Genomic DNA, 22,052 nt, shown 5'->3' with positions numbered 1-22,052 from the left:
CACAACACAGAAACATTTATAAAAAAAACCCCACCAACAGCTGTCCAGCTGTTGAGGTAGCTGACGGGCGCGTTCCTTTGATTGGGCGCGACCTGGAGTCGAGCTTCCCCCCAGTGAAACCTTGAAATTTTCCAGTCCACCCACCGGCTCTTCCCTCTGTTGAATCCGTGGGCTATTCCGCAGGTGCGGGTACGGGCCGGGAGCCACCCACCTTCTTTGAGTTCCTAGGTGCCGGCCCCCCGCCCCTCCAAAAAGCTCCGTTTTTCCTGGCTTCCAGTGTGGTCTGAGCATCCACAGCCCTGTGTATTGCTCGCTCCATCCCTGGCTCCAATCAAAGAAAAGCACCCTCTGCGTACAGTTAGAGCACAAGGGACTCTGGGAATGTTAACAACTGAGGCTATATGGCGTCAATTCATTTAATATCTCTGAGCGGTACTCTGCGGTGCCCTGGGCGGCACACGGGGAAGTACGTCACGCCCAGAATTCCTCTGTGGAAAAATGGCTCCATTTAACCTTGAGCTAGTTAAGAGTCTTTTTTTTTTTTAAATCTCTGAGAGTGAGGCAGAGAGAGAGAGAGACAGCGAGAAAGAGACAGAGAGACGGAGGGGCAGGGGGAAAAAGACGGAAGAATATACAACAGCAAAGCAACAGCAAAAATAAAAGAGTTCTACAGACAGTGGAAGCAGCATAAGGTGACGTCACAGGGAAGGCCACCACACAAAACCACGAACCCCCAAGAATCACTGGTTCACTAGGACTGCAGGAATGGGACGTTACCACTCCGGACTAGAGATAAAAAGCACAGAGAAAGACAAAAGACAAAACAACTACATTAGCTTAGTATATACTGCATATAGTAACACACATTGAAACTGCAATGGGACAGACAGCCAAGGACACGTACACATTGTACACATTACACTTCTCACATCTGTTATTAGATGCCTTAACAAACAGCTGCCAAAGATGGAGTGGAAGAAGAATTTATACTTGACAGTCATTTGGAGTGTCTGACACCACACCGTGTGATTTCTGGTAACAAAGACAAAATAGGAGATTTCTTTTTTCCTTTACTGTGCAGTTTTCGGTTGTAGTGATCGACTTGAAGCGCGTTAACCCATTCTTTCGTTTTAAAACCGATCGGTTTCAATACTCAAACCGAGGGAAAAATGGGGAAAAAAACCAAACAAAAAAACCCCCCCCGCCACACCAACAACCGCACAACCCAATCAACTCAAAACCCCCTTACCCCTGTCCCCTATGGCAAAGACTGGAAAACAAACCAGGTGAAGTGAGTGGTTTCCACTTTTGACTCCAAGGTGTTTTGAAGTTGAGAAATAGGTCTCAGCTCCCTCCATGTCCCCGAGAGAAAGGAAAAAAAGATAAAAATCGAAAGCCGCTCTGCACCTAAAACTGCTCAAGCCTTTTGAGTGGAGTTTTCCAAACAGCCTTTCCAGCTCCCTCTGCTTGAAGGGGAGACCGGGCTGGTTTACACACGCGTCAATGGAAGGAGGGGAGGGTTAGGGGCCGGGGCAGTGTGTGTGTTTGTGGGGGAGGGGGAAGGGGGTGGTCTGAAAGAACCAAGGAGACTGCAGCAACCGAGTCCAGAGCAGGATCGAACTCCCCCTTTTCCCAGCCTGAGCCCGCAAGCTGCATTTGGGATGAAGACATTAATTACAGAGATTAATAAATGATAGCACCATGGTTTTAGAAATTAAGTTAATGTTTCGGTAATTAACATTTAGTCCGACTCGTCTTCAACATTCTAGTCACAGGCCAGAAATTAAGTTTGTAAGAACCCAAATTATTATTATTATTATTTTTTATGTGCAAGTAAGAAAATCTGAACCATAAAAAGAGAATTAAATTCTGCATAAAATTCTAAAATACTATCCCCCTATTCTCAAAGGAATTAGGAACGAAGGCCCCTTTCCATCTGACTCAGTCAAACGGGGGCCCGCGGTTTCCGCTCGTCTCTTTCGATCTCGATCACATCAAGATCCGCCGCCAGAAAAACCAACGTCTGTCCCTCGAAAAATCTCTTTACCACGACACCGAGCATTCTATGGCAGAGGCGGGTACCACCCCTCGTGAAAGGCATCTCAGAAGAGCTGCCAAGGAAACAAGACCCATCGCAGAAGAGGGCAAAACGGCAGGCACCTGGCGCCCTGACCCTCTCAAGGCCAAAATAAAAATATCTTTACATGTGAAAGAATAAGAAGTCAAGTTAAAGAGGACGCCGGGGGTCGGGGTTGGGGGGAGGAAGGGAGGGAGGATGGCCGGGGGAGGGACGGACATGGGGGTGGGTGGGGGCGGAACGGGACCGACGTTGTCACGAGACTAAGCTGACCTGCTCAAATTCAAAGTGCTAGAATTAAGAGGGCTAAAGGAAAACAGCGTCCAGGCCTCGGGGCGGAACGCCGAACACAGCCACGCGGTCGCCGCCACTCAATCCTCCTTGGGCTCCAGAGTCTGTGCGGCATGGATGCCGTTGCTGTACACGGGGAAGGGGAGCGTGGAGAAGAGTCCCTCGGCCGTCGTGAACACGTTGCCCGTGGGCATTTGGGTCAGGCTGGCCCCGCTGACCGTGCCCCCGAACGGCCCCGCCGACATGTTGAGTCGGTGGACGTGGTGGTAGAGCATCTCCATGGGCGTTTTGGGGTCCAGCCCGAAGCTGGGGCCGTTCACGTCGACAAAGTTGACCGCGTGGGCGTTGGGGAGGAGGTTTCCCTGCATGGCCAGAGTCACTTCCGCAGGGGCGTAGCGGATGGTGCCAGTGGTGTAGACCCTCTGGGCGGCGCTGCCAGTGGCCGCCAGGGTCCCGGTGACCCGGTGGACGAGAGGGAGCACCACGTTGCCCGCCTGCAGCCGCTGCAGGGCCTCCAGCTCCCCAGTGTACAACAAAGAGTTGGAGGCGCTGGGGGCCCCCGCGTGCTTGTCCCGGGGGGAGGCCGAGAGCGGGGGCGACAGAGGGTCGGAGGCCCCGGGACCCGGGGCCGACGGGGCGCCAAACTGGGCCTTGCGGCCGGCGGCCGTAGGGTCGGCCCCGGGCGGGGTGAGGACCGAGTCGGGGATGGCCACGTGTAAACTGGAGCCGGCGCCGGCCTGTGGGGAGGGGAAGTGGTCGGCGCCGGGGGGCTTGGTCATACTGAAGGGCGACTCGTTCCGGGAGATCTCGCGATTGGGCGGGTAGTTCCAGATGCTGCTGTCGTTGTCGAAGTTGATGGGCTCCGAGATCTCCGTCTTGATCTTCAGCCCCGAGGAGGCACCGCCGGGCGAGGGGAGCAGCCGGGCCGGCGGGGCCGGGTCCCCCAGGGCCGAATCCAGGCCGCCGGGGCTCGAGGCGCTGGACAGGCGGCGCCGGGCCAGGCTGCCGGCCTTCTGCTTTTTCCTCCTCTTCTTCCTCTTCTGGTGCTTGCTGGAGGCCTGGGGGCCCGCCTCGGCCGCGCTGTCCGAGTCCTTGGCGCTGTCGGAGGTGAGCGACTCGCAGGGCTGCAGCTGCAGGTCCGCCTCGCTCTCCACGTAGCGCTCCACCTTGATCTGCATGGCCCCCAGTGGGCCGAAGCCACCCGCCTCTGCCGCCGCCGCCGCCGCCTTCTGGTGCTCAAAGTCCGAGTTCTCGAAGCTGTCGTCGCTGTCCCGGCTGTCCTGGTTGCTCGAGCTGTTGCCGTCGTCATTGCAGTTCATCTCGTTGTCCGACGGGTGCCCCGACTTCTTCCGGTCCGGCTCGGGATCCTCGCTGTTCTCCGACTGGTTCCCCTTCTCGTCCGACTTGGAGTTCCCATTGTCCTCTGCGGAAGGGAGAGGAATGGGGGAAGGTGACGGGGAGGCAAGGCAGGAGGGCGGGGAGAGACAAAGGGAAAGGTAAGGTTGGGCAAAAGAAGGAAGAGTGGGAAGACAAGGGAGAGCCATAGATGGGGAACAGGGTGCGGGAAAGGCAGGGAACAGGAGTCACGGGTCAGCATCCCAGGAGTCCTGGAGGCGTGCAGGTCCACGAGCAGTCGCAGGAGCCTGCAGACTGAACAACCCCAACCCAAGCCCCCCGTGAGGCCCTGGGAGATGTGATGGTAACTCCTTGAATGCCCCTTAAGGTGAGCATTCATTCGCTTACACACTTGGTAGTGGAAACTGGGCTCAGGGTCCTGCCTGCAAGAGACCATCTGCTGTCTCGTGGTTGAAATATGGGGGCCATAATAAAATTCCCACCCCACTTGACCTCTACACCTGCTCCCTTCTCTCCCAGTCTTTAGACTCACTATGTCGCACTCATCTCAGTACGTTGCCAGGCCGAGACGTCTCCCCACCCAGCTTGGTCACCTCATGAAACAGCACCGAGCTGAGGTGCACGATTCCCCAGGGTTTGGGGTACTTTTGGTTTAGAAGAGTCCCCCACTGCCCAGAGGCAGTTCTTCCCACCAGGACCCCGGTCCACTAGGGGCAAGGCTCGGTCATCCTCCTTGCTCTTGGAGGGCTCCCGGGAATTGATGTGATGCTTGGAACTGGAAATCTGGGCTTCCTCAGCAGGGGCTGACAGGACGGGCTTCTCTTGATGGGGAAGTCATGAGCTTGTCTGACTTAAGCGTCCTAAGCATGGGGGGCTGTGCGTTATCTGCCATCCGTCAGCACAAGGCAAGTCTGTTAGTGACCAGCTGAACGCACGCCTTTTAGGAAGGCCCAGCTGCCTAGGGTAGGGGTGGAGGGGACCCCCATCTCAGCCCCGGTTACAGAGACGTCACTGCCGGCTGGATCGATCCGGCCCTGGCCCCCCGGGGGACCCTAAGCGTGGGAAACCCCCAGGTGCAGGAGGTGGGGAAAGCAGGTCGTGTCAACGCCTTACCCGAGTTGTCTTTTGAGTCGGACTCTGAATCAGAGGTCTCCGAGGATTCCGAGGTCTTCTCCGGCAGGTGAGGGAGCTGTGCGATGTCCATGGGTGTGTCCTTGTACTCTGGATTGCTGCGGAGACAGCGGGAGTGAGGGCCAGTCAATCAAGCAACAGTAGTGAGAACTCACTGTGGGCAGAGCACTGCACTGCTTGGGAGAGGACAGCAAACACGCTCTCTGTCCGCAAGGAGCTGACAATCTCCACAAGAGACCGGAGGCCGGGGTTTTTTCCCCTCCCTCTTCGCACCTGCCCCCCAGCACCCACAGTGCCATCAGTGAGCACCAAAAAACAATCTTTGAGAAGTTGGCTTTGCAATAGTTTGGGTTCCGTCGCAGCCTGCGGGATTTGGGCACTGAGCTGTGGGGAGGAGGCACAAGCTGATCTATAGTTAGGCCCTAGCCTGTCACACACGCACTCTGATCCCTGCTTCTTCCGCTCCTATGATGCCTCCCCTGGGGGCCTGATGGAGAGAAGTTTGACTGCAGCCAGGACCCTGGGGTGAGCACAGGCTGGCAGACCTATCTGCCCGGACCACCGCATGACCTACAACCTGTGTTTAACCCAATGGGGCCAAATAGAAACTCACTCAGTCAATTGTATTCACTGAGCACTTACTGTGTGTAGAGCACTGTACTAAGCACTTGAGAGAGTACAATATAACAGACACATTCCCTGCCCACCGGCCTGTGCGTCAGAGGACCTGGGTTCTAAACATGGCTCCACCATTGCCTGCTGTGTCACCCTGGTCAAGTCACACTTCTTTGGGCCTCAGTTCCTTTCCCCACCTTCAACGCTTTATTGAAGGCACATCTCCTTCAAGGGGCCCTCCCTGATTAAGCCCTCATTCCCTTTCTCCCACTCCCTTCTGCGTTGTCCAGATTTGCTCCCTTTATTCCCCTCCTCCCCCTCAACTCAGCCCCACAGCACTTACGTACATATCTGTAATTTGTTTATTTCTATTAATGTCTGTCTCTCCCTCTAGACTGTAAGCTTGTTGTGAGTAGGGAATGTGTTTACCAACTCGAACTGTGCTCTCCAAGTGCTTAGTACAGTGCTCTGCACACAGTAAACATTCAATAAATGTGATTGAATGATTGATCGATCATCTGTAAAATGGAGATTCAATAGCAGTTCTCCCTTCTCCTAAGACTGTGAGCCCTATCTGGGCAAGGGCTCAGGGTCCACCTTGATTATCTTTTATTTACCCCGGTACTTAAAAATACCAAAATTATTATTATGATCACTGCCTTCAAAGAGTTTACAACCTATCAGGGAAAGAGCCACAAAATACTTTTCAGATAGGAATAGGAGGAGGATTGACAGATGGCATATTGGATGGTGGTGGTAATGAGTGTACAAGTGATGCAAAAGTGCTGAGGAGGTGTTTGGGAGGAAGACATTAAGCCGAGAAGAAAAATCAATTAAGGAACGCTTCTCTTCAGAGGTGAGATTTCATAAGGGCTCTGAATATGGGGAGAGCTGTGGTCTAGCAGATTTGAAGACAGGAGAGTTCCAGGAGAAGGAAGGGCACGAGCTAGGTGAGTGAGATGAGAATGAGGGAAAGTGAGTGGAACAAAGCTGGAGTGGAACAAAGGGTGGAGTGGAGTGAAGTATAGTCGGGGAAGAGAATGGGTAAGTAAAAAGAGAGCTGGTGAAGTATTTCAAAGCCAGGAGTTTCATCTTGATGTGGGGAGAAATGGGTAGCCAATGAAGGTTTCTGATGTGTGCAGAGTGATGTTTCAGAGATGGGAGAGGTGGGAGGCAAGAAGATCCGGGAGGAGGCTGACGCAGTACTTAAAACATGCCAGTGGTTCAACCTACAAGACCAGGCCTGGTTCACTGGTTTGGCTTGGCCAAATCACCAAATGTGGTCAGAGGGGTGGAAGGGAGCAGGGGTGAGGGAGAGTGGAGCTCAGCTACACCCTGTTAAAATCACCAGTCAAATGCAGACCTTTTGGGCCATGAACCTTTCCAGAAGGGGTGAGGGACACCAGCAGGCTTGTCAGAGAAGATTTCCTGAACATGGCAATGACTCTCTTCTTCTTTTTTAAGGTATTAGTTCAGGCCTTGCCAGGCCCTGCAGCGTGGCTCAATGGAAAGAGCCCGGGCTTGGGAGCCAGAGGTCATAGGTTCTAATCCCGCATCTGCCACTTGTCAGCTGAGTGACTTTGGGCAAGTCACTTAACTTCTCTGTGTCTCAGTCACCTCATCTGTAAAATGGGGATTAAGACTGTGAAGCCCCACATGGGGCAACCTGATCACCTTGTATCCTCTCCAGCGTTTAGAACAGTGCTTCGCACATAGTAAGCGCTTAACAAATGCCATCATCATCATCATCATCACTGTTCTAACTGCTGGGGTACATACACGCTTATCAGGTTGGACATAGTTCTTGTCTGATGTGGCTCACAGTCTTAATCCCCGTTTTACAGATGAGGTAATTGAGGCACAGAGAAGTGAACTGACTTGCTCAAGGACACACAGGTGACAAGTGGCCGAACCGGGATTAGAATCTAGGTCCTCCTGACTCCCAGGGTTGTGCACTATCCATTAGGCCACGCCGCTTCTCTGCCTCTGACTTTATCCCCTTATGACCTGGATGAAGGCAAGGGGTTGGAGGGTAGCACACAGAAAGATGGTCCCTTTACCCAGTTAGGTTTAGCCACAGCTCATCGTGGATAAAGACTCTAGATCAGGGCAGAATAGCCAGAAAGGAGGTGAGCCCAGAGGCCTGTGTCTTGTAAAGGCAGCTAGTCAATCAATCAATCATATTTATTGAGCGCTTACTGTGTGCAGAGCACTGTACTAAGCGCTTAATAATAATGATTATATTTGTTAAGCACTTACTATATGTAAACACTGTTCTAAGCACTGGGGTAGTTACAAGGTAATCAGGTTGTACCACGTGGGGCTCACAGTTTTAATCCCCATTTTTACAGATGAAGTAACTGAGGCACAAAGGAGTGAAGTGACTTGCCCAAAGTCACACAGCTGACAAATGGCCCAGCCAGGATTAGAACCCATGACCTCTGACTCCCAAGCCTGTCACCTGCCCAAGTTTGGATGAAAGTAGGCGCCAGCCCACAGATCCACTCATTCAATTGTTCATTCAGTCGTACTTATTGAGCACTTACTGTGTACAGAGCACTGTACTAAGCTCCAAAATACTGAGTGAGTACTAAAAGAGAAACAGACCCCTGAGCCTCTTCATTTGTCCTTCCTCTTTCACTTGTTTCACTCTTTTCACTTGGAGAGGCAGTGTGGCTCAGTGGAAAGAGCCTGGGCTTTGGAGTCAGAGGTCATGGGTTCAAATCCCAGCTCTGCCAATTAGCTGTGTGACTTTGGGCAAGTCACCTCACTTCTCTGTGCCTCAGTAACCTCATCTGTAAAATGGGGATTAAGACTGTGAGCCCCCAGTGGGACAACCTTATCACCTTGTAACCTCCCCAGCACTTAGAACAGTGCTTTGAACTTAGTAAGCACTTAAAAAATGCCACTATTATTATTATTATTATTGTTTTTCATGGAAATCTATGTGGGGTGGGGACTCTGTGGGTAGCTTGCTGAGGGTGCTTATGTGCATTGGAGTTCAGCAAAATGGAGGCCAGGAGGAAGAGGTGGGGGTGAAGGAAAGGAGGGGCTGGGACATGGGCCAGTATTTGAGCGTTAATAACTTTTTGTAGTTGATTCTCAAAGCTGATCTAGAAGAGCTCCTTCAGCTACAACCTGATCCCTCACTTTCCGGGATCAATATCTCATTTTCACCAGGAACAGTTTGGCAGTCAGCACGTATTATAATAAATAATAACTGTGGTATTTGTTAAGCCCTAGTCGGGTGCCAAACACCGTCCTCAACTCTGGAGAGATACGAGACAATCAGGTCAGATCCAGTCCCTGTCCTATTTGGGTCTCACAGTATAAGAGGGTGCGTGAACAAGTATTAAATCCCCATTTTACTGATGAGGAAACGGAGTTACAGAGAAGTTAAGTGACTTGTCCGAGGTCAAACATCAGGCAAGTGGTGGGGCCAGGATTAGAATCCAGGTTCTTTGACTTCCAGGACGGTGTTCTTTCCACTAGGCTATGCTGCTTCTCACCTATGCATCCTCCGAGCCCTGAGAGCCCCAGAGGGAGGGTTGTTCCCCCCCTTCTCCTCCTCCTCCTCTCCCTAACCCGTAAGAAACAGAGGTGGAAATGGAAATGACAGAATCCACTTGACAACTTACCTAAGAAGATAATTGACCCAGATGATATTCTTTTCATTGGCATTCTTGGCATTAATAGCTATGGTGGCACTAGACTGGATCCAAATATAGCCTCCGTTCTTCTGCATCCAGCGGTAGTACTTGGTTACACACTGCCCCTTATTCAGCACTGCATAGACATGGGAAGAAGGGAAGGCATTGGGTGAATACAGCATGGGCACCAAACGACTCTCATCTCCGTAAACCCCCCAAGCCTTGAGATGAGTGGAGTCCTCCTCTGCCCACCCCCCAACTCCTTCATCATGCGTAATGGCGAGTGCCATTCGGGCGACCAACGAAATCGACCATTCACCGGAGCACCTGCTCAGCTGCTGCAGGTTACCGCCTTTCCTGGCTCGGTTTTTATTCTGGTTTTGGCAGCTCTAGTGTGAGCAGAAGAGCGAAAAGACTACGGATCTTCTTGGCTCACAAAACACCTAATGCTATGTGGACACTTTCAATGGTCCTGATGTCAAGCGCTAAGAGAGGCAAATTTGTACGTGATGAATTCATGCGTCAGCCTAGGTAGGCCTCGTTGAGATTCCGGGGATGGGAAAGGTTTGGGAAGGCTGTTCCGTCCCGGCTCTTTGATCCTCTCTCTGCTTCTCAACACATCTGTTCCCTTTGATCTTGTCAAACAGAATTGATAGCTCTCGGATGAACTAAATCCCCTCTGGTCAGCAGAGGGGAAGGGGTGGGGGGAACCAAATCTGGTTCCAGTGGGCTTCACAGACCTCCCCCCACCAACTGACCACTGGGGCAAGGGCACTGCCCGCATAGGGTGGAAGCTCCAGTCCCCGATACGGGGACGATGGGAAAGAGGCGGGGGTGGCCAACAGGGTCCTTCCATTGCTTGGGAAGCTGAGCTGCACCTCAAGGGCTAAACATTATTCTTTAGCCCCAATGCAATGGATCAAGGTTGGCACCTCAGCCCTCCTGAGGCTGCACGCTGGCATAATAATAATAATAATGGCATTTACTAATCGCTTACTATGTGCAAAGCACTGTTCTAAGCACTGGGGAGGTTACAAGGTGATCAGGTTGTCCCACAGGGGGCTCACAGTCTTCACCCCCATTTTACAGATGAGGGAACTGAGGCCCAGAGAAGTGAAGCGACTTGCTCAAAGTCACCCAGCCGACAATTGGCGGAGCTGGGATTTGAACCCAAGACCTCTGACTCCAAAGCCCGGGCTCTTTCCACTGAGCCATGGTGCTTCTCCTCGGATGATGATAATGGCATTTATTAAGCGCTTACTCTGTGCAAAGCACTGTTCTAAGCGCTGGGGTAGAGACAAGGTAATCAAGTTGTCCCACGTGGGGCTCACAGACAATCCCCATTTTCCAGGTGAGGTAACTGAGGCACAGGGAAGTGAAGTGACTTGCCCAAAGTCACCCAGCTGACAAGTGGCGGAGCTGGGATTTGAACCCATGACCTCTGACTCCAAAGCCCGGGCTCTTTCCACTGAGCCACGTGAAGAGGGTCCCGGGGAAATTCATTCATGCATTCAATCATAGTGCTCTGCACATAGTAAGCGCTTAATAAATGCCAATATTATTATTATTATTGAGCGCTTACTGTATCTTCTAGACTGTGAGCCCACTGTTGGGTAGGGACTGTCTCTATATGTTGCCGAGTTGTACTTGCCAAGCGCTTAAGTCCAGTGCTCTGCACACAGTAAGCGCTCAATCAATACGATTGATTGATCCACGCTGCACATTTTAGCCCGGACTCTTTCCACTGAGCCATGCTGCTTGTACCTCCCCCATCGCTTGGAACAGTGTTTGGCCCATAGTAAGCGCTTAATAAATGCCATTATCATTGAGGGGACACACGGAGAATTTAGGGGAGCGTTGGCTGCCCCCTCTCCCTCTCTCCCCCTCGTCTTACCTCCTTCCCTTCCCCACAGCACCTGTATATATGTATATATGTTTGTACATATTTATTACTCTATTTATTTTACTTGTACATATCTATTCTATTTATTTTATTTTGTTAATATGTTTGGCTTTGTTCTCCGTCTCCCCCCTCTAGACTGTGAGCCCGCTGTTGGGTAGGGACCGTCTCTAGATGTCGCCAACTTGTACTTCCCAAGCGCTTAGTACAGTGCTCTGCACACAGTAAGCGCTCAATCAATACGATTGATTGATTGATTGATTGATTGATGTAGGGCGCGGGCCTGGGTCCCATTGGGCCACTAGAGGGCAGTGTGCGCTCAGCTTGGCCGCCCGCTTTTGGCATGTCCTTGTCTCCCGTCTGCTAAAATGAAAAACCTCTAACTGCTGTAATAAATTTGGCTAAATTAGCTGCTAAATGGTTATCTCAAGTAATATGTATTTGCATTAATCATCTTGCTCGAAACCAGAACAAGCCAGAGTCCTAAAGACGTAGTAAATTCATATTGTCCATTTAATTATGGCTAATAAGTGCTTCCTATACAATAGTTTCATGAAGTACATTTTGATTTTTTTTTTGGGGGGGGGGGCGGAGTGTTAAAGGAAGGAGTCACTTTAGAGGAGAATAGTGTTTTGCACCACCAGCACTCTTAGAGAAGCAGCGTGGCTCAGTGGAAAGAGCCCGGGCTTTGGAGTCAGAGGTCATGGGTTCGAATCCCAGCTCCGCCAACTGTCAGCTGTGTGACTTTGGGCAAGTCACTTCACTTCTCTGTGCCTCAGTTACCTCATCTGGAAAATGGGGATTAAAACTGTGATCCCCCTGTGGGACAACATGATTACCTTGTAAACTCCCCAGTGCTTAGAACATTGCTTTGCACATAGTAAGCGCTTAACAAATACCATCATTGTTATTGTTGTTTCCGAGAATCCTTCAAAGGTGTCGAGAAGACACCAGCGGATAGCTAAGCCTTCAAATCCTCACCTCTGTAAACGGATCACTCGCGCACACACACTCCCACTTTCCCCACAAACACCCCCAAGCCTCTCGAAACCTTCTGCGTTTCCCCCAGTTCCCTTCACAAAGCCCTGGAAGTGCCCCTGTCCGGGATGTGGGCTGGAAAGGGCTTATAGTTCAGTGGTCTGCACACAGTAAGCCCTCAATAAATAATAATAATAATAATAATAATAATAATAATAATAATAATGGCATTTATTAAGCACTTATTATGTGCAAAGCACTGTTCTAAGTGCTGGGGAGGTTATAAGGTGATCAGATTGTCCCACAGGGGGCTCACAGTCTTAATCCCCACTTTACAGATGAGGTAACTGAGGCCCAGAGAAGTGAAGTGACTTGCCCAAAGTCACACAGCTGACAATTGGTGGAGCTGGGGTTTGAACTCATGACCTCTGACTCCAAAGCCTGTGCTCTTTCCATTGAGCCACGCTGCTTCTCTAGGCTCATTCTCTATTCACTATGCCATGCTGCTTCTCTAGTAAGCATTTTAAAACTGCCAATTAAAAAAAAAGTCCCCTCAACTTTGTTCCCTGCTAATTTCGACTGAAGAACAAAGTTGGGGAGAAGAATGGCAGTGTTCAACGTGAGAGGCGTGTGCCCTCCCCCACTCCCACCCCCATCCGAATAGAGGAATAGCGGGGCATCTCAGTCAGGGCCTGGAGCACAAACCGGCCTACCGGAGTTTGGAATGGCAGAACCTTGAAGGGCATAGATGAGGTGACCCCGGAATTGTGGTTCATCTAGCCCCACAGTAAGAGGACAAGAATGACAAGGGAGCACCCTGCTGTAGTCTGATGGTGGCAGAGCAAACAAAAGGAAACACTGCTTCCCCGACCCACCATATCTGGAATCTGTTCCCACAGGAAACGGCTGGTGAAAAGCACTAGCAGGTTCTGGTCCAGGCTGGGCACTAGAAGCTGATTTAGGGATGGGGAGGGAAGCATTGGATGGGCAGGGTGGGGACTCAAGGAGGGTGCCCATCCATCTCACAGTGACCTAGGGTCCCTGTCTAATACACAGTCTTGGGCTGGATGGCTCGTGTGCTTGACTCCACTAGATTGTAAACTCCCTGACAGCAGGCATCGTGACTATACTGTACTCTCCCAGGCAGTTGGTACAGTGCTCGACACTTATAAATACCACAGATTGGTTGATTTCTGGTTATTCTATAGGGGAAAGATGGATCTTTCTTCTTCTGGGCCTGATGCACAGAAACTATTAGAGGGCCCGGTCGGCGGAAAAAAGCTCCCCAACAATCTCTGGGCTTGTCTTTCTCCAAATTTTCAACCCCCAGAATCCAGTGTGTCTGATAATGCCCTCCTGCACCCCAGATCATTCAGAAAGAGCCCCTGGGCTTTCAACTTGGGCACATCCTGGTGGACCCAGACCGGGTGGCCTGGTCCCCAGCATTCAAGAGTCCAGAAAAACCACCTCAATGAGCTTTTCGGATGGAATGGGGTCTGTCCTGGCCAGGCCCGCTAGCCCTGGGAAGTTGGATTTCCGAGGCTGGGAAGCCTGGGAGTCGGGGAAATCAGATAGCGGGCCCTGAGAGAGTCGGCGAAGCTGTTCTTTTTTCTCATAAAACCGGACTATTTCTGCCAGCAAGAGGCCAGAACACCAACCCCCAGCCCTTCCTCCACCCCACCCACCACCGACACACACACACACTCTCTCACACTCACACTCTGAGCCTGGGTGGCCCCCACCTGGCTCAAACAGAAGCCACCCTGGGGCCAGCGCATAACAGAGCTCTAGTTCAACCTCTAAACGGGAGCAGGAAAGCTGGCCAAACTCTGCCTCCTCTCTTTGATCCCTTGGCTGAGGTTAATCCTCTTTTCTGAGGTTTGACCTCAAAGGGGAGGGAGGTGGGGTGTGCAGGGAGAATGCAGGAGGCATCCTGCCCCCGGAGGACCCTCCCTAGCAGAAACCCGCGCCAGAACGTGGCAGGCAACTGCCAGAGCCTCAACTTCAGTCAGAGAAACCTCACTTCTTGCAAACCGAAAGTGGGCCTGGGGCCCCCTCAGAGTGGTGTCACCCTCTCCCTGCCTGCCCGTGGGGGTGGTCAGACCGGCCCCACTGGAGCGTTAGAGGAGGCAGAAGAAGCTGCACTATAGCACAACCTGTAACACTTTGAGAACAAGGGGAAAGTTGAGACTGGCCACTCGCCTGCTGTGTGACTTTGGGCAAGTCACTGCACTGCTCTATGCCTTTCTTTATGGTATTTCTTAAGCACTTACTATGTGTCAGGCCCTGTTCTAAGCGCCGTGGTAGATACAAGCTAATCAGGTTGGACACGGTCTGTGTCCCACATGGGGCTCACACTTGTAATCCCCATTTTACAGATGAGGTAACTGAAGCACAGAGAACTTAAAGACTGTGAGCCCACTGTTGGGTAGGGACTGTCTCTATATGTTGCCAACTTGTACTTCCCAAGCGCTTAGTACAGTGCTCTACACACAGCGCTCAATAAATATGATTGATTGATTGATTAAGTGACTTGCCCAAGGTCATCCAGCAGACAAGTGGCAGAGGCAGGACTAGAAGCCAGGTCCTTCTGATTCCCAGGCCTGTGCTCTATCCATTAGGCCCTGATGCTGCTGCTGTTTCATCATCCATGCAGGACAGGCACTATGCCCCATCAGCCACATATTGTATAATTACTTATTATTATTATGGTACTTGTTAAGCATTTACTATGTGTCAAGCCCTGCTCTAAACGCTGGGGTAGATACAAGTTAATCAGATTGGACACAGTCACTGTCACATAAGGGGCTCACAGTATAAGTAGGACGGAGAAAAGGTATTTAATAATCCCCATTTTACAGTTGAGGAAACTGAGGTATAGAAAAGTGACCTGCCCAGTATCACACGGCAAGCAACTGGCAGAGTCTGGATTAGAACCCAGGTCCTATGATTCCCAAGATCATTCTCTTTCCTCTAGGCCATGCTGCTTCTTGTACTTACCCCTAGCACTCGGCCCATAGTAAGCACTTAACAAATACCACAAGTTATATGCAGGACTGGGGACAACCCTGCCAGAAACAGTGAGGAGCCTGAAAACTGTACTGTGAGCAGAACGTGCTGCCGTAATTATTGTTGTTCCTCTTTTGGGAATTTATTGGTTTGGCACAGTGCTTGACATTCGGGGAATGCTTTAATAAATATCACGATGAGAAACAATTTTTGATTCATCAAGTTCTTCTTTCCAATTCCCACTCTTGCCTTATTCAGATGGTGAACCCCCTGTAGACCAGACTGAATCTGAATTAGCTTTTATTCCTGGGCCTTTTCCCAACCTAAGGGAATCAACAGTATTTATTGAAGGCTTACTCTGAGCAGAGCACTGTACTAAGTGCTTGGAGAGTACAGTAGTGTTAGTAGATACGATCCCCACCCTCACAGAGTTTACGATTTAGACTCCCCACAGACTCTAAAATAAATTACAAGTAGGCAGAAGCAATAGAGTTTAAAGATATGTACACAACTGCTTTTGGTCGGGGTGGAGGTAGCTCAGGTGCTGTGGAAGAGCTGAACTGGCTAGAGCTTGGGAAAATAGGCAGGGGGAAGATGACAGATCAATTAGGGAAGGTCTACTGGAGGAGATGTAACTTCAGAAGGGCCTCAAACATGGGGAGTGGAGCGGTCTGCTGGATGTGATGGGGAAGGGACTTCCGGGTCGAAGGGAGGGCTCAAGCAAGAGATCAGTGATGAGGGAGAAGAGAATAAGGCTCAGTGAGTAGGAAGGCTTGAGAGAAGCGAAGCCTGCGAGCTGGGGTATAGTGGGAGAGGAGTGAGGATAAGTGAGTGGGCAGAAAGCTGGCTGAGTCCTTAAAGCCAAGTCAGGAGTTCCTGCTTGAAGGGGAGAGGGATGGACTCTGAGATAGGGTAATGAGTTCCTGCTTGATGGGGAGAGGGAAGGACTCTGATATAGCTTAGAACAGTGCTTTGTACATAGTAAGTGCTTAACAAATACCATCATTGTTATTATTATATAAGGTAATGAAAACATTCAATCACCTTGCCCTTTCCTAGTTTCCCTCACTGATTTCCTTCTACAATCCAACATGTTCACTTTGCTCCTCTAATGCCAACCTACTCATTTCACTTTGATCACGTCTACCTCACCATCGACCCCTTGCCCACCTCCTCCCTCTGGTCTGGAACTCCTTCCCCCTTCATGTACAACAGACTACCACTCTCCCCACCTTCAAAGTCTTACTAAGCTCACAACTCCAAGAGGCCTTCCCCAACTAAGCTCTCATTTCTCCTACTCCCTCTCCCTTCTACATCTTCCATGCGCTTGGATCTGTACCTTTTAAGCACTCGATATTCACCCCACCTTCAGGCCCACAGCACCTGTGCACATAGCCATAATTTACACTAATGTCTGTCTCCCCCTTTAGAGCGTCTACCAACTCTGTTGTACTGTGCTCTCCCAAGCACTTAGTCCAGGGCTCTGCACACAATAAGCACCAATAAATAGCATTGTTTTATTGACAAATGTATGGCTCCGTGCACAGTTTCCTTGGGAACGCTGAGGCAACAACACCGTTAAGTCGAGACCCCCAGAAAGAAAGTGGGTGCTTGCGGCAGGAACGTCATTCGGTTCCTCGGGGAAGCCCAATCGGCACAAGTCTGTCTTCAGAAATTCGGGGGAGAAAGGGAACACGGCCCCTTCCTGTTTGGCTGGGCCGAGAAACCCAAGCCAAGGATTCTCAATAGAGACTTGTGTTTCCAAGAGAAGGAAGTGGCCTGATTCAGTTTGGAGAGATGAGGAAGACTTAGATCAAAAGGAGCCTTTTAGCGAAGCGACGTACAAAAGGGCATTTGAGTGGCTGGGGGACGGATTACAAAGCCGCCCAGTCCATGGAGCATTCAGGTAAGCCTGGAATAAATTGGAAATGATGAGCTCATCTGAGGCTCCCACTTCGCGCAGTCACACAAAGAGGCCCAGTGTCGTCCCGGGAAATGTGGGCTCCTGCATCTGCCGCCCAGCCACCCTCCAGGCCACCGTTATCGACGGCCGGACAATGCCGAGGCCAAAGCTCCTCCGTTGGCCGCTCGCAGAGCAGTTTTTAATTCACTGCAGTGAGAAACCAAAACAGTCCCCAAACCCTGCTACTCCATTCTCAGTACCACAGTTGGACACTGAGCTGTGTAGCCACCGGTTCTCTTTCTACATTCACAAAAACGGCATATGAAACATGAAAAAGAATACTGACTCTTTAATCTCGACTTCTCTACCTAAGGCCCAAGGCAGGCTGACAGGGGAACTTCGTTCTGGAATGAGAGGGATTTTTTTTCCCCTTTTTTCTTTAAATTCTGGATTACTTTTTCCTCTGCTTTTGAAAACTCTGGGCTACAGGGAAATGAATTTGGCGCAGGCTTTAAACGAGAAAAGGTTTCTTTAAGCCGAAAAGTTGGAGACCTTGATGCTGATCGGAAGGTCATTTTCCCCACAGGAAAAAGAGCCCCACATTCAGCACTGGCGAGTTACGGACGGGATGTGCTTGAAACCCAGGCACTTCTTCATTTGTAACTGCTCAGGGGATCAACTGAAATCTTCGATCCTTCGGAAGCCTGACTATAGATTTTGCAATTAGCGCGTTAGATGTTTTAAATAGCAGGCACCCGCAGATTGCTTTTTAGTTGAAAAACAATCTAAGTGCAGAGTGATATTTAGTCAGGTTTAATGATGTTTGCTACTTAGACTGAGTTCTGAGCTCGTGGAGGGGAGAGCTGGGGAGGAGCCAGGAGTAACTATGCCTCATCTATGGATTTTCCCCTTAATATGTTATGAACGGGGACCGCCCAGTTGCCATCTCCATGATTTATAGCCCCACCAGAGGTTTTTTTTCAACACCGCCATCGATGGATAGATTTTTATTTACTGCTAATATCGAATCCCACAGAAAACTTTTAATCGACTGAGACCGCGTTGGCTCGATGCGGATTTTTTGCAAAAGCGATCTCCTCTTTATGGGTTCGATGGGAACCTTGGGGGTGTGTGGGAGCTGCTTCTGAACCCCAACGGGAGCAGGAGGATGCAGGCTGATGGGATAAGGCAGGAAGCAGCATGGCTTAGTGGAAAGAGCCCAGGCTTGGGAGTCAGAGGTCATAGGTTTGAATCCTGGCTCTGCCACATACCTGCTGTGTGAACTTGGGCAAGTCACTTAACTCCTCTGAGCCTCAGTTACCTCACCTGTAAAATGGGGATTAAGATTGTGACCCCCCCGTGGGACAATCTGATCACCTTGTATCCCCCCCAGCGCTTAGAACAGTGCTTTGCACATAGTAAGCGCTTAACAAATGCCATCATCATTATTATTATTATTACCTGGGAGTTGGGGGACCTGGGTTCTAATCTTGGTTCTGCTACCAGCCTGCTGTGCTACCTTGGGAAAGTCATTTAACTTCTCTTTACCTCTGTTTCCTCATTATTAAAATGGGGGTTCATTCAGTGGTGTTTAATAATCATAATTATGGTATTCATGTGCCAGTATGTGCCAAGCACTGTTGTAAGCACTGGGGTAGATACAAGGTAATTAGGTTGGACACAGTCATGGGGCTCACAGTCTTCATCCCTGTTTCACAGGTGAAGTAACTGAGGCACAGAGAAGTTAAGTGACTTGTCCAAAGTCACCCAGCAGACGAATGGCGGAGCTGGGATTAGAAGTCACACCCTCTGATTCCCAAGTCCATGCTCTTGCCACTAGGCCATGCTTATTGAGTGCTCACTGCATGCCAAGTATTGTACTAAGCACTTGGGAGAATACAATACAAAAGAGTAGGCAGATATGTTACCTGATGACAAGGACCTGTGTCTACAAGGACAGTGGCTACCAATCAATCTGCGTATCAGGCAGAAACTCCTCACCCTGGGCTTCAAGGCTGTCCATCACCTCGCCCCCTCCTACCTCACCTCCCTTTTCTTCTTCTACAGCCCACCCTGCACCCTCCGCTCCTCTGCCGCTAATCTCCTCACCGTACCTCGTTCTCGCCTGTCCCGCCATCGACCACCGGTCCACGTCATCCCCCGGGCCTGGAATGCCCTCCCTCTGCCCATCCGCCAAGCTAGCTCTCTTCCTACCTTCAAGGCCCTACTGAGAGCTCACCTCCTCCAGGAGGCCTTCCCAGACTTCCACTTCCTTCCTCTCCCCCTCGTCCCCCTCTCCATCCCCCCATCTTACCTCCTTCCCTTCCCCACAGCACCTGTATATATGTATATATGTTTGTACATATTTATTACTCTATTTATTTATTTATTTATTTATTTATTTATTTATTTATTTATTTATTTTACTTGTACATATCTATTCTATTTATTTTATTTTGTTAGTATGTTTGGTTTTGTCTCCCCCTTTTAGACTGTGAGCCCACTGTTGGGTAGGGACTGTCTCTATATGTTGCCAATTTGTACTTCCCAAGCGCTTAGTACAGTGCTCTGCACACAGTAAGTGCTCAATAAATACGATTGATGATGATGATGATGATGACCTTGCAGACAATTCAATACCTGTTCTCCCTCCCACTTAGGCTGTGAACCCCACATGGGACAGGGACTGTGGGCTCAGGGTCACACCTGGAAAGTTTCCAGTACTCTACCAGTCGTGGCTATGGGAGGGAGTGTCAAGCAGAGGCCTACCCATTCCATTCCTAGCTTGGGCAGTGGCTAATGAGTGGAAGGCTAGCTGCTAAAAGTCAAAACTCACCCATGCTGGGCATGGGAGAGAGTTGAGGATGGAGACCTGAGGTTACCGCGTGGAAGGTGGCAATGGTAAACCACTTCTGTATTTTTACCAAGAAAGCTCCATGGATACACTACCAAAATGATTGCAGATGGTAAGCAGGGCGTTCTGTGAGAGATGTGTCCGTGATGTCGCTTTGGGTCGGAAACGACTCAACGGCATAAGACAAGACCCCAGGGCTCACCACATAATAAGTGCTTTACAAATACTACAAAATTGATTATTACAAATCTTCTTTTTTGTGATTATCAAGGTTCATTCAGTGGAACAAAGCAGGGACTTGGGTGGGGGGGTCTCAAGGGGTAGAAGCCCCTCAGTTCCTCTCCATCCTGCCACGGTGCAGGGCCGTGAAGGTTCTTAATGCCAAGCAAGCACTCTCGGACCAGACCGGGCCATTGCTGCTGATGTGGTCCCCATTGCTGCTGATGTGGTCCCCAGGGGCAGTGCCCCATGGTCAGTCCCCAGATCCTGAGAGGTCAGGATGGGGCAGTCCCCATCATGTCATCAAAACAGCTGGTGAGGAGAGGCAAACTAAGCTTGCCAAGGATTTGCCTCCGTAGATCTTGGTTGCCCATAAAGATCTAGGGGTCCAAATTAACCAAAACTGTCTGGCACAATCTACATTTTGTATATAAAACAATCAAAGCAGGCAGGCAACAGGGTGCTATCAGCACTGGGGGTTACATGGTGGCTGGAACTGCGGCCCTTGGTGGGGGAAGAAATTTAGCTCTGTTCCTTGGGAAATTAATCTATCTGATGTCAAGAGGGCTTGGAGGGCAGCTCTCCGTGAAGGCCGGATCTGTCTTGTACTCCTGTTGTGCTCTACCAAATGATTAGTTCAGAGATCTGCTCAGCAGATACCCCACTACAGTCTTCTGCACACAGAAGACATCCAATACTGTCTCGCACACAGTAGGCACCCAGTATAGTCCTCTGGCACTCATTATAGTGCTCTGCACACAATAGGTTTCCAGCAGAATGCTCTGTACACAGTAGGCCCCCAGTACAGTATTCTGCACATAGTAGGTGCCCAGTATCGTGGTCTGCACAGAGTAGGCGCCCAGTACAGTGGTCTTTACACAGAAGGCATCCAGGACAGTGCTGTGCACACACACAGAGGCATCCAATATGATGCTCTGCATCCTCCAAGGGCCCAGTAGGGGACTGTCCATCATCATCATCAATCGTATTTATTGAGCGCTTACTATGTGCAGAGCACTGTCCACATAGCAAGTGCTCAGCTCAGTGCTCTGGGCAAAGTTGACACCTGGTAACTTCTATCGAATGAATGTATGAATAGTTGCTAGTTGCACTTAGGCATTCCTTTGACTGGAACATTATCTTAAAGAAGCAAAACCTCCCAAATTGAAGCCTTCCCTGGTGGTATGTACACTTGGCTAGCTGCCTGCCAGAGTTAGACGAGCACTTTCACGGCACCCATAGCTCTTAAAAGCCTGAAACTTCCAGCCTGGATGATTGACAGACAAATCTGGCTGCCTGCTTTGCTCTGTCATCTGTATTCTTTAAAGTTCCCTGATGCCCGTCCAGTCTAAAACCATCATACTGTGGCTCCTGTTTACTCTCCCAAGGCTATTATTTCATTTTGTTATATGGGTAAGTTACTGGAAACAGAGGGATCAAGGCTTAACCAAGAGAAGGGAACTCAAATAGTACTTGGGGATCTCTCTGCATTTGCCCCAGGCCTTTTTTTATGGTATCTGTTAAGCGCTTATTATGTTTCAGGAACTGTACTAATCAATCAATCGTATTTATTGAGCGCTTACTGTGTGCAGAGCACTGTACTAAGCGCTTGGGAAGTACAAGCACTGGGGTAGATACCAGATAATCAGGTTGGACACGGTCCTTGTTGCCTTAATCTCCACTTTACAGATGGGCTAACCGAGGCCCAGAGAAGTAAAGCGACTTGCTCAAGGTCACACAGCAGACAAGTGAAGCAGTGTGGCTCAGTGGAAAAAGCATGGGCTTGGGAGTCAGAGGTCATGAGTTCAAATCCCAGCTCTGCCAATTGTCAGCTGTGTGAGTGACATTGGTCATCACAACTTCTCTGTGCCTCAGTTCCCTCATCTGTAAAATGGGGATTAAGACTGTGAGCTCCACGTGGGACAACCTTGATTACCTTGTATCCTCCCCAGAGCTTAGAACAGTGCTTTGCACATAGTAAACACTTAACAAATGCCATCATTATTATTATTAAGTGGTGGAGCCGGGATTAGAACCAAAGTCCTTCTGCTTCCCAGGCCTGTGCTTTA

The 22,052-nt window shown here is 50.2% G+C and overlaps 1 protein-coding gene across 3 annotated transcripts in view; it reads right to left on the bottom strand.

The window, feature by feature from the left end:
• Nucleotides 1-2,373: 2,373 nt before the first annotated feature.
• The window catches only part of NPAS3 (neuronal PAS domain protein 3), a 686,751-nt gene continuing 667,072 nt past the window's right edge, over nt 2,374-22,052 (bottom strand). For all 3 annotated transcript variants that reach the window (XM_038756404.1, XM_038756402.1, XM_038756403.1), the window contains exons 10-12: nt 9,109-9,256; nt 4,838-4,953; nt 2,374-3,791 (exon numbers count right to left, since the gene is read on the bottom strand). In XM_038756404.1, coding sequence (XP_038612332.1) covers nt 2,449-3,791; nt 4,838-4,953; nt 9,109-9,256 — 1,607 coding nt within the window. In that variant the 3' untranslated portion in view covers nt 2,374-2,448. The remainder of the gene's footprint in view (nt 3,792-4,837; nt 4,954-9,108; nt 9,257-22,052) is intronic.

The sequence above is a fragment of the Tachyglossus aculeatus genome, chromosome 14 (assembly GCF_015852505.1).
Source record: "Tachyglossus aculeatus isolate mTacAcu1 chromosome 14, mTacAcu1.pri, whole genome shotgun sequence".
Taxonomy (NCBI): domain Eukaryota; kingdom Metazoa; phylum Chordata; class Mammalia; order Monotremata; family Tachyglossidae; genus Tachyglossus; species Tachyglossus aculeatus.
The sequence above is the reverse complement of the archived record's forward strand: the minus strand, read 5'-3'. Positions and strand labels throughout refer to the sequence as shown.